The sequence below is a fragment of the Labeo rohita genome, chromosome 6 (genome assembly GCF_022985175.1).
Source record: "Labeo rohita strain BAU-BD-2019 chromosome 6, IGBB_LRoh.1.0, whole genome shotgun sequence".
In the NCBI taxonomy this organism is placed as follows: Eukaryota; Metazoa; Chordata; class Actinopteri; order Cypriniformes; family Cyprinidae; genus Labeo; species Labeo rohita.
This window is the reverse complement of record NC_066874.1, coordinates 13,807,818-13,821,503: the sequence shown is the minus strand read 5'-3', so window position 1 is coordinate 13,821,503 and position 13,686 is coordinate 13,807,818. Positions and strand designations below refer to the sequence as shown.

Genomic DNA, 13,686 nt, shown 5'->3' with positions numbered 1-13,686 from the left:
GCTCCTGTTGTCACAGCAGGGAAGCCAGCAGTAATTTCTAGTACACAGTGAATAGGGTATAAAAATGGTTTATAGGTATGGCCTTCCAAACGTGAAGGACGTGTTGACGGTCACAGTTCGAATTTTAAAAATAACACTTGAATAAACAGCTTGGCTGTTTATCATTTTGCTGGCTGCCAGCAAAAAGATGCTCTTGCTCTATTTGCAGATCACTGTTTAATCACATTAATATGTCATGATTCCTGACAGCAGGCCTGATAGTTTTTTTCTACTGTTAAGTCTACCTGACTTTCTATTTTGTGAGCTATTATTACTCAGCTAACAGCTCTAGAAGTTTCTAGGTATAATGTTGGTAAAAACCCAGTGAGACATGAAATGCTCACCCTTCGTTTTAATTCTATTATATTATCTTCTTAGTTTACAGTTGTCAAGCTCCAAAAATGACACACACACACACACACAAACTATAAAAATATAGTATAAGCAGTCCGGAGGATTTATCATTTTTGAAAACATATAATAGCTTTGCGGAATGACAAGATTGAGTAATTTCCATAATTACGCCATTCTATATTCCCTTCAAATAAAGCTCCAAAACCCCATTCTTTTCAGTGGCTGCATAACTTTTGTTGCTGTTCTTTATTTTAGCTTGACAGTCATGACCACTGTGAGGTCTTTGTTGTACATCATAAATGAGTACACCCCTTCTGAAACAAATTTAGCAATTACTCTTTAGAAGACATGTTAGGGCTCTTTTAGGGATATAATAACTAGTTCGTTCTAGCTTAAAGTCTGTTTGATCAGTTACCAAAGAAGAATGTCAAAATAATTCAGGAAAATACAATTGACAATTTTTATATAAGTGATAAAATGCTTAGTTACTAAATGTTACTAAATAAAACTATTAAAAATTTCTGGTGTAACTTAAAGGCAAGTTTTGATCAATGGGTATGAATGTTAAATAAGAATTTTTAAAGGTAAGTGATTTCTTGACAAAAGTGTTACATATCCCACTGAATCATACTCAGACTTAATGCTGACAACAATGAAACCACTTGAGAGAGAACAGTCAGGAGATTTATTTCTTAGCACAAAAGAGGACAATGGTACAAGAGGGATACCAAACTGTTAAGTGTGAAAATGTAGCAAAAGTAACACAGAAATTTAAAAAAAATGGACTTGTGAAAAGGCCTCTGAAATAATTAGGTTATCACTTTAAGCTTTCATTTAGTGATTAGTTTTTGCTACAAAAAGAGCAGGAGAAACAAGTGTCTCGGAGCCAGCAAAAGCTATGGAAAGAGTGACACTTTATCTTACAGAGTAAGATCCAGCCTGCAGAAGTGACATGTTTGGTTGTTTATCCACACCAGAACTACTTACTGTAGCCAAAGCACAATAAACACATTTAGCTTTTTCTTTAGCCTTCTGGGAATCCATACTCATAAGTCAATCATTACAGATCTAACAGCATCCAAAATGTTATGGTGTTGCTAGAGGAGAAGTACCTGGTTACCACAGTGAGTGACGTTCCATGGTAGTAAAGTTCTTATATAGGGATTTATGAGTGCTGAAGGTGTGAGGGAGTTGTACTTTGCCAATGCTATCATAAATTCACACACCAGTGTGTGATGTAATACAAAAACCTAAAACTGAAGACCCTCTCCTCATTCCCTGCATTGTTGGGCATTTTTTCAACATGACAGTGTAGATATTCACTCTCCCAAGGTAAAAATCCTTCAGTGGACATGTATTTCACCCAATATTATCACTCTTGAGCAGCTGTGGGGGATTCTGTAGAGACGTGCTGAGCAACACTCCCCATTAAAAACCAGGGCATTTAAGGAGGTCACCCTCCAGGAGTTAAACAGGACAGATGTGAAAATTTGTCATGAACTTTTACACTCAGTGCCATGAAGGGTCAGAGCAGTGTACTTTGATTTAGGGAGGACATACTAGGTACTAGAATATTACACTTTGTTGAATTAAATCTAGGGTATATTCATTTCTGCAATCCTTCTTTTAAACTAAATTGGCTAAGTTACTCATTTTACAGATGTTAACAACATATTTCCCTGTTTTTATTAAGAATATATTTAATACATTTCAATTTTGCCATCGTTCTAAGAATTATGTTAGTGAACATTAAGAAAATACATATTTTACATTTAATCAGAGGGGGTTTACTCATTTATGCTGTGCACTGCATGTACAAATGCATTAAAAGAAAGGTTTTTACAAAATTGCACACATTGCACATATTGAATTATGTCAACTGAGTCAGTAATTTTAAAATACAAAGTAAGAAGAAAAAACACAAACACATTTATCACCATTTTGTTGTTTATTTGGCCACCAGTTTACTTTAGTCAATTTAAATGCAATGGAATGCTTTGTCTCAAACATGTTGTCTAATTTCAAATCCCAAATCCCTCCCAGTAGAATTCCTAAACCCTCCCTTTCTTTAAACATCACCCCTGAAATTCACCCCTCCTAGAAAAATAAAGACAGACAACATGAGGGTTAACCAAATCACACATACACTCACAACCCTGAACCCTGGCGTAAGGAGGAGAAAAGACTGATTAAGTTGGTTACAAGCACACTTTCTCCTCCCTGTCACACTGACCACTCAGACATCATCAACTGGCATCACACCTCCAAGTGGAAGGAATCTTCCACTAAAGTGATGGAAAGCAGGAAGGGTATGGGAGAGTTATTGTCCTTACAAGATCATATATCTTCATTTCAGTAACTGATATGGAATCTCTGATGGCACTGAATGAAGTGCAAAACAATGTTTCAAATCATCCTCCCAGATGACCAGAAAGCTGAGAGGGCCAACTCTGCCCCAGGTAATTCAACAAAAGTGCTGTTTCTGGGCCCTTAAGTATGGAAGATTATAAAAAAAAAAAAAAAAAAAAAAAAATAATTGAAATATAAAATTAAATAAAACAAGCTCTCCACTTTTACATCTTTAAAAATAATTCAGTAGCAGGTGTTAATTTGGAAAAGAAGGAATATGAAAATGCAGTTTGTCTAATGAAACAGGGAAGGTACCTCAGTTTGGTCTCGGCTAAGTTTTGTTCGTACTGTAATAGCAGCCATTATAATTTTATTTCCACCCAACGGTGAATGACATATAGCCCCACTGCCCTGAAATGTCCACTCATTCTTATCAGAATTAAGGCAGAATAACTGTTTTTTTCCCCTCCTTCATCAGGAGAGTATTTCCAGTATTAAACTGCAACATCTTAACACTGTGCCCCCGGATGACAAAAGGAGGTAGTGGGCAGGTATAAAGAGCAGTTCAACAGGTTACCATTAGAATTAAACCTAAAAACCAAATACATTTTAAATGCCAAAAGAACTGTACAGTAGAACACTTTAAAGAGATAAAGTTGTTGTGGGCAGAGAGGCACTTCTCTGGGCTGCCGATGGTTGGGCTGGACTGGTAATGAATACTGGCTGACAAAGGACCCTGTAACGCCCAGTGGCTGTTGGATTAGTTAGGAAAAGCTTTAGTGTTCACAGACAGGGAGGTTTAAAGTGGAGGTGGTGGTGGTGAAGGGGTTTGTCTCGCCTTTTCCTCCTGACTCTTATAACTCATCGTGTCCCTCTTCCACATCCGAATCATCCTCCTCTACATCATCAAGATCCAGATCCTGTGGAAAGAGCAAGATATTCTTTTTAAAATACATGTAAATACAGACACATTTTAGTACAATGGCAACAACTTTGATATTTGCCCACAGAAACAACGGTTTTCACGCCCAATCATGGTCATCCCTACCAGAAGGCCAAGTGCACTAGCATGACTTCAATTCATCAAAACAAATCTGCCCTGCACACAAACATGCCAGTAATCCTTGCAGCAAAACAAGCACGACCGACATGAGAGGTTCATAGAGGCTGGGATCTGTTATCACCAACAGTGTTCGGTTGCAAAGCCCTTTCCTCATAGCTGGGACGTGCGGACTAACTAGTGTTGACTGACTTAGTCCTGTCAGTAGTGGTGGGGAAGGGGGAAATCATGGGGTGGGGAAACTGGAAGGTAAACAGCAATAACAGTTGTGTTGGGCATGTGGCAATGATAATGTTCTAAATTTAAACTTCCTAGAAGCATTCCTCTGGATGGATTTATGTGGTCCTGGATTGTGCCTAAACGGTGCGAGAAACTCCAGAATCATTGAGCCAAAAGGTTTAGAGAGGAAAAGGGAAAAGGAAAAAAAAAAAAAAAAGGGGCCATCAGTGAAGCCAGCAAGACAATTTGGCAGGTAGTAAAGGAAGAATGATGAGAGGGTGTACTATACTCTTGCATCACCCCAAATCAAACAAAAACTATAAGTTTGATGGAGAAACTGGGCCACATCAGTGGACTATGCATCACTGAGACTCTTGGCAAGTGCCTGTTTGACAGATTTGCAGGAGGGTCTTTTACCCACTGCAGAGGACCAGAGCCAGGAATGCCCATAAGACAGACAGCAAACAACTGTAGCTCCATAATCAAACTCTTTAAGCTTACAACCAATTTTATACTACTTATTGGTGAAGTATCAGCTTTAGGTCATTGTATCATTTTTTTTCTCCCATTTATTCAAGTGTACATGCATAACACTTCCAAAAGTCTAATTACTGAAGTAACATATGAACCAAGCAGAAAGAGACTATTCTGTAGCCCAAGCTGCCAGATTTTCAACTGAAATTACTTATGGTATGGAAACTAACAATTCAATGAAGTTAAACCAAATTATGACAGAAAAATTAGGTTGCAATCAAATTATACATACATCAGATTCCTCGTCCTCATCATCTCCTGCTGGTGCCCCACCTTCTTTTCCTCCGCTCTCCAAAAACTTTGTGAATCCATCTAACGTTCTCTCACCATTGTAGTCAATTACCTTATAGAAAGAGGGGAAAAGGAAAAATAAACATTTAATTCAAAATAAACATTTTTTACTATAACTAAACAATGGTCTTGTCAACAGGTCTTCTATTCGGTGCTCTATTTCCTCAAAACAAATTTTGGACTGAGGATGAGGTTAGGTATTTTTTAGAATTACATCCATGCAGCACCTCCAGAGCTCTCAGGATCTAGACAAGGGGTGAATTCACTGGGTCGAGAGTGTCTCGTTTCCTTTTCACGTGTCGTGAGGCAAGCTATATCTGAACGCTTCTAAATCTGTAGACAAATTGTTATCAGCAAATTGCCTTGCCAGATCAGCATCCAAATGAAAACAAAAAAGGGGGGGGCAGGGGTGGGGGTGGTATTTGCTAGACCAGGAAACTGCATTGGTTTTCACCACATTTAAAGAATGGAAGACATTAGCTTTCTAACATGATTGTATATAGTAATATACTACAGACGATGATTCAACTGTACTGATATACATAAACCCACATATTATAAAAAAAAACACCTTTGCCAAAAATCTATATACTGTTTTTAAATGACATTTACTAAACTTTATCGATAATTATTTCTGAAATTATTCTTGGCTCAGGAACTTAAGGAAAGAGTCATCCTCTGTTGCCTTCTCCGATATAGAAGAATTGAGGCTAATTATGTCAATTAAATAGGCCTAGTGCATTAATAACATCAGCTGAATACTTCAATAGAAAAATATACACAAAGAATTTAGGGCTGGCTAATGTAGGCAAAAACTTACCCAATTACTCACTGTTTTTAATCAGCCATTGTAATCAATTGGTTTAAAATGTTCAGCCTAATGCATTGAGTTATAAAGACATGTTTTCCACTATTTATGTCAGTAACAAATAATATTTCACCCTTTAGTAAGTAACAAAATACCCTGTTGGAACTTCATTTGAACTTAACATCTCTGATTTAATCATTAATATCAAAAACCGTTGATACGGATATTGATAAAAAGAGTTGACATTGAAACAACTCCATAGGGTTTCTTGCATTAATGCTTGCTTAAAATCACAAAGCAGTGAAAGTAAGAATATCATACATGCGTACAGACCAACTCTATGTGTACCATATCTATGATCTGAAAACTGCAGTTGCTTAAAGTGTTTTTTTTTTTTTTTTTTTTTTAAATCATATTACCAAAAGCAAACTGTCTTATGGCCTTACCTTACGGTCATCACCAGCAGGGAAGAATTTAAGCGTGGGGAAGCTATGCACTTTGACAGCTTCAATCTCATTGGCTGTGGAATCCATCTTGGCCACAACAACGTTTGCATTATCTTTGAATTTCTCACCCAACTGATCCCAGATGGGTGCCAGCTGCTTACAGTGACCACACCATGGGGCATCTGGATAAAGAAAAAGCAAACCGAATACAAAATAATTGGTTATTATTAAAAAGCACACTCCAAATTTCGATTTCAGTCGACTATAACAGCAATTTTCTCACTGAAACCGCACTAGTACAATTTTAGTCGAAATAACGTACTAATCTACACACCCCTAGTGTTTTAATGCAAGTCTTTATCATTATCAACTTCACTGTCAGCATTATGATCACTTAGAATGATAAATAGACCAAAATTAGACAGTAACTAATCCATTTAATTTGGTATAACCACTGGATTTGCATATAGATTATACATGTATTCTTTCGTGTCCTACAGAAGTAAATCATGAATCAAAGTCAATAAATGACAGAACTGTCATTTTTGATTGAACTATCACTTTAATTATACTACAAACATTTTGGAAACCCAACAGCCATTCTAATGCCCTCAATAACATGAAAAATAAACCCCTTCTACCCTTCAAGACTGCCATCATTTATTAGAAAGTCCCTCATAGCCATGTAAATAAAAGTCCCTTACCATCCTCATAGTCAGACATGCTTGTTTGGGAAGCAGTTTGCTATAAATATCTCTAGAGTCAAAATGATCTCAGCATTTCCTGCTCTTTCCCATTATAGCAAATTTAAGAGTATATAGGAAGGAGAGCTCCCCTAAGTACCATGTGGGCGCCTGTGCCAGGATTAGCAGCATGCTTTTGGACAGATACAGGAATCTTGTGTTTACAATGCCGGGATGAGCAATCAAAGATCCCGCTGTTCTTTGAGTGTTCAAACAGCTAATGGAAGACAACATTTAATATTACAGACCTTAAATCTAACTAAAGATAGTTTTAAACAGAGACAGTACGTACAAAACTCTACAAAGACATTCTTGGCAGGGTTGAAGGCAACCTCTTCAAAGTTTTTGCCCACCAGGACCTTGACAGGGTTCTTATCCCAGTCGTCAGGAATGTCCTGACTCATCAAATGAGGCTGAAAGACATTACAATCATTCAAAACACACACACACACACACACACACACACAATCAATCATTCCAAAAAGACAGAAAACATTTCCTTTGTTATTTAAGTGCCAATTTTAAGTAATTACTAAATCTAACAAAGACTCATTTTCACATTTACTTTACCGACATTTAAACCTAAACCCAAACAAAATTCTCAGCCACCTTAAGTTTTCCCTCTGTGAAGGCTGTGCAGAAGGTGATGATGTTCTCTGCTGTGATTTCTGAGGTTTCTGGTTTGTATTTGGTCATCTCTTCCTCTAGGGTAATGAGGCGAATCGCTGGGCACTCTTCCTTCTTAAGACCAAAGAACTCCAGAATTCGCTGATTATCATCCACATCACTGTCAATAAAGATGAAGAGAATCTGTGGAGAAAAAGAATTAAGTTAAATTCTAATGTATCCCTGAAAACACACATTAACACAGTTAAAAACAAAAAACAAAACAATATAATATAATATAATATAATATAATATTATATAATATAATATACACACACACACATATACATATATATACACATATACATATACACATACATACATACATAAAAAATACCCACCTTGCCTTTGAAGCCCTCAGCTGCTTTTTTAAATTGGTCCATCTTATTCTGGAAGTCTGTGGCTGTTTTGGGCACAAACATCAGGATGTGGGACTTGATGTCACCTCCAAAGATTTTTGGAGCAGTCTGTAAATGAAAAAGAAGAATCTCAGAATCCCCCACAATCTTACAAAAATGCATTAAATAGCCCAACTTGAGTCCTATATGCAACAGGTCAAACACACATCTGTAATGGCAATATACATCAAGACAAGTGTGAATAAAAAGTGTACCTGCTCTGTAAACTCAATGACCAGGGGAAGTTGGTTGGCCTTGATGAAGGCTAGTAGCTTTTCTTTGCTGATCTCTCCATCAAATGTATTGCGACCCTCATCAAACTGAAAAACGAACAAAAGAATGAATGAAACCGAGAAAGAGAGAGACAGAAAGATTCTTATTTAACTTTGATGCACTGAATTTCTGTGTATATAGCAACAAAATTCACTGTAATTGAGTGTTAATTAGGAAACTCAAGCATAGAAACGTGACTGCAAATGTTGGCCACAGGGCAGCGGATATTCTAGATTCGACACATGCAGTGGGCATTAATAGCACACAAAGATAGCAGCTGCATTCTGGAATGAAATTCATTGTCCTTACTGCCTCATAGTGTGTTTGCGTGTGGGCACTAAGACACAGGAACCTAAAAGCCTCTTTAGTGAAAGGGTCAATGAGAAATTTATCCCATTGTTGATTAAACATTTAAAGCACATCCTTTCACACATTTTTTTTTCTCATGACCACAGGAACCCTATTGATGTCTAATGTGTTTAAACATAATGATACGTTAACAGACTTGGGTTGGGAGACCCAGGCCAATCAGGTAGTGCCTAGGATCATGATAATTACCACAAGACCTCAGCTCCATGTTTAGCTCACCAAGACTACATTTATTTGATCATGGATAACATAGAAAACAGCAATATTGTGTAATATTACAATTTAATATAATGGTTTTCCATTGGATTACACTTTAAATGATCATTTATATTCCTGTGGTGGCAAAGCTAAATTTTCATCAGCCACTACTACAGACTTCAGTGTCTCACAATCATTCAGAAATCATTCTAATACGCTGATTTATTATCAATGTTGGAAACAGTTGAGCTGCTTAAGATTTTTTGGAACCTGTAATCATTTTATCAGGATTTTTTAATGAATAAAATGATAAAAGAACAGCATTTATTCAAGATAGTAAAGACGTACATTGTTACAAAATATTTATCGCTTTTGATCAATATGAAATGTCCTTGCTGAATAAAAGTATTAATTTCCTTAAAAAAATAAATAAATAAACAGACATTTATTTGATCCTTCTTTTCAGGTGACATCAAGAGGACTCCTAAGCAATGACGCAAATACATAATCGGTGTACTATAAATCAACCTACTAGTGCTACATGACAGTTGGACAAAGGCATTGAGAGTTTGGCTACCTTGGCTCTTTGAGTAAATTCACGCATGTGGCGCTCAACTCTAAGCAATGTGTAAAGAGTGTCTTAACGCCCCTTTAAAATTATTTGTTTTCTAGGAAGATGCACAATAATGATTAATGGGCTGACAAAACATTTCACTAACCCCGATAAACGAGAGCATCATTGCTACTACATTCAAAGGTCAAGGGGGAGATCTGCTGTCTGCTTGAACCAGCAAGAACCAGAAAACCAAATTCTCTGCACGGCCGAGCAAAGACCAATAATAGCAACAGCAGAGTTGCCAGATGAGACTATCATAGGTGCAGCAGGATCATGTTACCGTGGCTGAACTGAGGACTCGAAAAAATTACGGACTCTTATGGATTTTATAGGCCCTGACATTTAGTTGATATAATATTATCACCTCCTTGTGAGTTTAATTCAGAAAAGGTTTGAAAAAGATTGTGATTGTTTTGATCCCCTGTGATGTGTCAAGTTGTACTACTTAGGGCCGCAATAAATTTTTGGGCCTGGTATAGAACCAAGATCTTGGGTTCCACTGCTGAAAATCACATTATTAAGCAATCTTTTTCGACAAAATGCTAAACAATGCAGGTGCACTTTGAAAATTCTTCAGTTCTGCTTTGTGTATGAATCATCATATGCAGTAAAAGAACAATATCCAAGCACTGTAAACGTTTTTGCCACAGCAGTCTCAACAGACCTTATAACCGTGCAGGTGCCACGCATAGCTCTAACTTAAAGCGGTGACCTATTAGCTATACTTCTTTGCACAACTTTAACAAAGGACTATCATGTGATTTTTTTTTTCTTTTTAAATCAAATTACTTGCATGATATTTCAATAGAATTAAATTAATTACAAAATACACCTCAAAAGATCATTTAAAGTTACTGGGCCTCATTTATCAATCCAACATACAAACAAGCACAGATCAGAGCACACAAATCAACTTACAACAGGGTTCACGTGTGATTCATGAAACATTTGTATGCCGCCAATCCAGATAAATGCGGCGGCTAAATACAATCGTCATTTGAATATCACGCCCCTAAAAACACCCCTGTTTAGAAGCCCTGCACCTAGAGTTTACGACATGGAGAAACGATACCCAACCAAAAACCGCCTGTGCAATCAGTTAGATTTAATAAAATAAAGATCTAAATTAACAAAATGCTGTCATTATACATTTCTGTCAGATTTATGCTGCACACAAGTTCAGACTAACTCAAAACTTGCATACATTAGCCAAGACCAAATGTGAGATTTGATTGTAGCCACCGCTAACGTCTATATTAATCTGTTGTACGTTCCTTTCATAAATGAGACCCATTGTGTTAGATAAGTATAGAATTAAACAGACACCACAAAAATTAGCTTTAGAAATATTTTGGTTCAGCATTGCATAAATAATGATAACACATAGGCATTTAAAACATTAATACTGAAATATAGCTGCAAGCAGCGATGACGGGCCCGAGCCATCAGCGCAACCGTCACCCTGGTGCCATCAGGAAAATGGTGCCCAGCAGGCACGTGCATTTACAGTAACCCTGTGGCAGTTTGGACTGAAGAGTTACAGCATTGAAAGGGTCAAAAGCAAAATGCTTTTAAGTCATTCTGATACAATGAGATTGAGCTGATAGGATTAGTTAAAAAGATTCCTAATCCTATGAGGTCATCTTGTGTTCATCCTTGGTATTGCAGTCTTCCTCTGCCAGTTTACATGTGTGATATTTTAAATGTTTTTGCGTTCTCTGAAAACATGACAAACATATTTCCTAAGAATGCCTTGTTTTTCATATGTAAAAAGTTGTGAAGAGTTAGGATAATGCATTTTAAACGCGCTCTCTCTCCCTCTCTCACACACACACACACACACACACACAACCCCAACCCCCACACTCACATGGAGTTAGAGTGAGATCAGATGTTTAATAGTTTTTTAATTTTCTATTTTTAGTAGATCATTTTATTATCAGTGGAACTAAGCATTTTTTTCTTAGAATGACTAGTTATCTGTATGAAAAAAACATTTCAAAATGTTTGGGATGCTGCACTTTAAAGACATAAGAAAATTATGGTTCACTTTTTTACGGCTACTTTAATAAATCACCACGTCAAAACAGTTCAAGATATCCCAAATTTCGCAATTTAGCATCTTTAGTATCTTGGCATCATATTGTTGTGAATTCCATGATTTTTGAAAGACTAGTATACATTAATTCACAGCTATATTTTTCCAAAAATCCACGTTCAAATCAAAACAGCCGACTTCCTGTTGGTCGCAGCTAATAAGTGTAAATTAGAAAGTTCTCCGGCTTGATGAGAACAATATACATACCGAGTTTGGTTTCTGTAGCTAAAAGTAGCAACAGCAATTAATGTATCAACAAACCCTTTACAGATTCTCACCGGCCATGTTTTGACATTATTCTGATGAAGTTTGAAGCAAATAAAGTAAAAATAAGAGTCTGATTTCAAAGCATTTTGAAAACGACACATCTCCTGCTGCCAGTTGGTGGCAATATAACTTTGACTCATGATAGCCACATCTATGTGATAGGCCTAATACAGCAAACAAACTGCTGAAGTTTCATCAGAATCAGATAATGTGTGCAATTAGCCATTTTCTGTTTCTCATTTCTCGCCATAATTTCATCGCCTGGCCACGTTCAAACCGTTTGAGATATCATAAATCCCTCCTCAATTTAGCATCTCCAATGTCTTGAGGTCATACTGACCGAATTTGGTGGTGACCAGAATAAAGACCTCCGAGTGCGAAAGTTGTTCGTCTCGGTGAGATCTATACGTGTACTGAGTTTCATATGCATACGTGCAAGTATGTGTGGGATATATATCAAGTTTTCTGAAGGTGTTCCAGGGAGCGCCGTAGAGCCCCTATGCCACGCACGGCTCCCTTGTGCATCCTAATGACCGCAGATTCCAATGTGTGTGCCAATTTTCAAGAGTTTTTGAGCATATTAAGGCCCCCAAAATATATATATATATATATATATATATATATATATATATATATATATATATATATATATATATATATATATATCCTGAGAACAACAATAGGGCCTTCGCCCTATTAGGGCCTTCGCCCTTTTAGGCTTTGAGGGCTTGGGCCCTAAATATGAAGTGACAGTTTATTAGCTAGTTGGCTAGTCACAGTCTTAATGCATGCCATTCAGTCATTCATTCAACCTTTGTTTGATCAAATGGCGGATTCATTCAAAAACTAAGCTAGTGACCGCCTTTATGAATGGCAATTCATTCATTCAGTAATGAAATGTTGATAAGTGATGCATAACAGTTCTGCTGTGGCTTTGTCTGGAACCATTTTGATTGTGAAACTGAGCAAAACAGATAATATTGACCCTACAATTTAACACAATATTAACTTCTTGTTTCTTTATCCACTTCATAAAAGTCAAGGTCACATTTATAATTCTGCTGATACTGCAAGACAGTTTTTCACCTTGACAAGAAATATTGTTAGTAATGTCTTGAAATCTCAGAGCATGAGATCTCGTCACACTCCTACCTACTATCCATTAAACTATTATAAGCTTTATGATCCATTAATTATAATGCTTATAATATATCAAAATTAAGAAGTCCTCTGATATTCTGTCAGGAAATTAACTAGGGCTGCACGATAAATTGCATGCAATTGTCATGCGCTTCTAGTCAGTAAAGCCAGTTCTGCGATTAATAGTAAATCTCCATCACATGCTTTCAGCTGGAGCAGCAATCAATACACACAGCCATAAATCACTGACATGCTATGCAAAATTGCGTTCATAAGCGAATGCGTTTCATCTGCGATTACGAACGCGATATTGCCGCTCCGCCTGAACGCACATGATGGAGATTTACTACTAAATCACAGAACCAGTTTTACTGACTAGAAGCACATGGAAAATGCATGACGATTTATCATGCAGCCCTAAAAGTAACAGTAGAGAACACATGTACCTTCTTAAAAAGAACAACACCATCCTTGGCAACTTCAAACTTTGAAAAGACTGCATCATCTGAAGTGATGCCAAAGGGGATGTCATCCACAGCCTCTGCGGTTTTAATGAAGGCCTTGGCATCTTCTGATTCAACATCCTGCAGAGAGAGAAAAGACACACACACACACACACACACACACACACACACACACATAAATAAATAAATAAATAAATAAATAAATAAATAAATAAATAAATAAATAAATAAATAAATAAATAAATAAATAAAATATTACACTCAAAACTAAACTAGCTGAAGAAAAGAATGACATTTACCTTAAAGAAGCCAATGACTGCAACTTCATTATCAGCAATAAGAGACTCCGCCTGT

At 36.8% G+C, this 13,686-nt stretch overlaps 1 protein-coding gene across 1 annotated transcript in view; it reads right to left on the bottom strand.

Annotated features, from left to right (window-relative positions):
* Window positions 1-2,897: 2,897 nt before the first annotated feature.
* p4hb (prolyl 4-hydroxylase, beta polypeptide) overlaps window positions 2,898-13,686 on the bottom strand; it is a 14,451-nt gene continuing 3,662 nt past the window's right edge. The window contains exons 3-11 of the mRNA XM_051111899.1: window positions 13,632-13,686; window positions 13,315-13,452; window positions 8,123-8,227; window positions 7,851-7,976; window positions 7,453-7,653; window positions 7,136-7,256; window positions 6,101-6,282; window positions 4,788-4,898; window positions 2,898-3,662 (exon numbers count right to left, since the gene is read on the bottom strand). The exon at window positions 13,632-13,686 is cut by the window's right edge and continues 79 nt beyond it. Coding sequence (XP_050967856.1) covers window positions 3,597-3,662; window positions 4,788-4,898; window positions 6,101-6,282; window positions 7,136-7,256; window positions 7,453-7,653; window positions 7,851-7,976; window positions 8,123-8,227; window positions 13,315-13,452; window positions 13,632-13,686 — 1,105 coding nt within the window. The 3' untranslated portion in view covers window positions 2,898-3,596. The remainder of the gene's footprint in view (window positions 3,663-4,787; window positions 4,899-6,100; window positions 6,283-7,135; window positions 7,257-7,452; window positions 7,654-7,850; window positions 7,977-8,122; window positions 8,228-13,314; window positions 13,453-13,631) is intronic.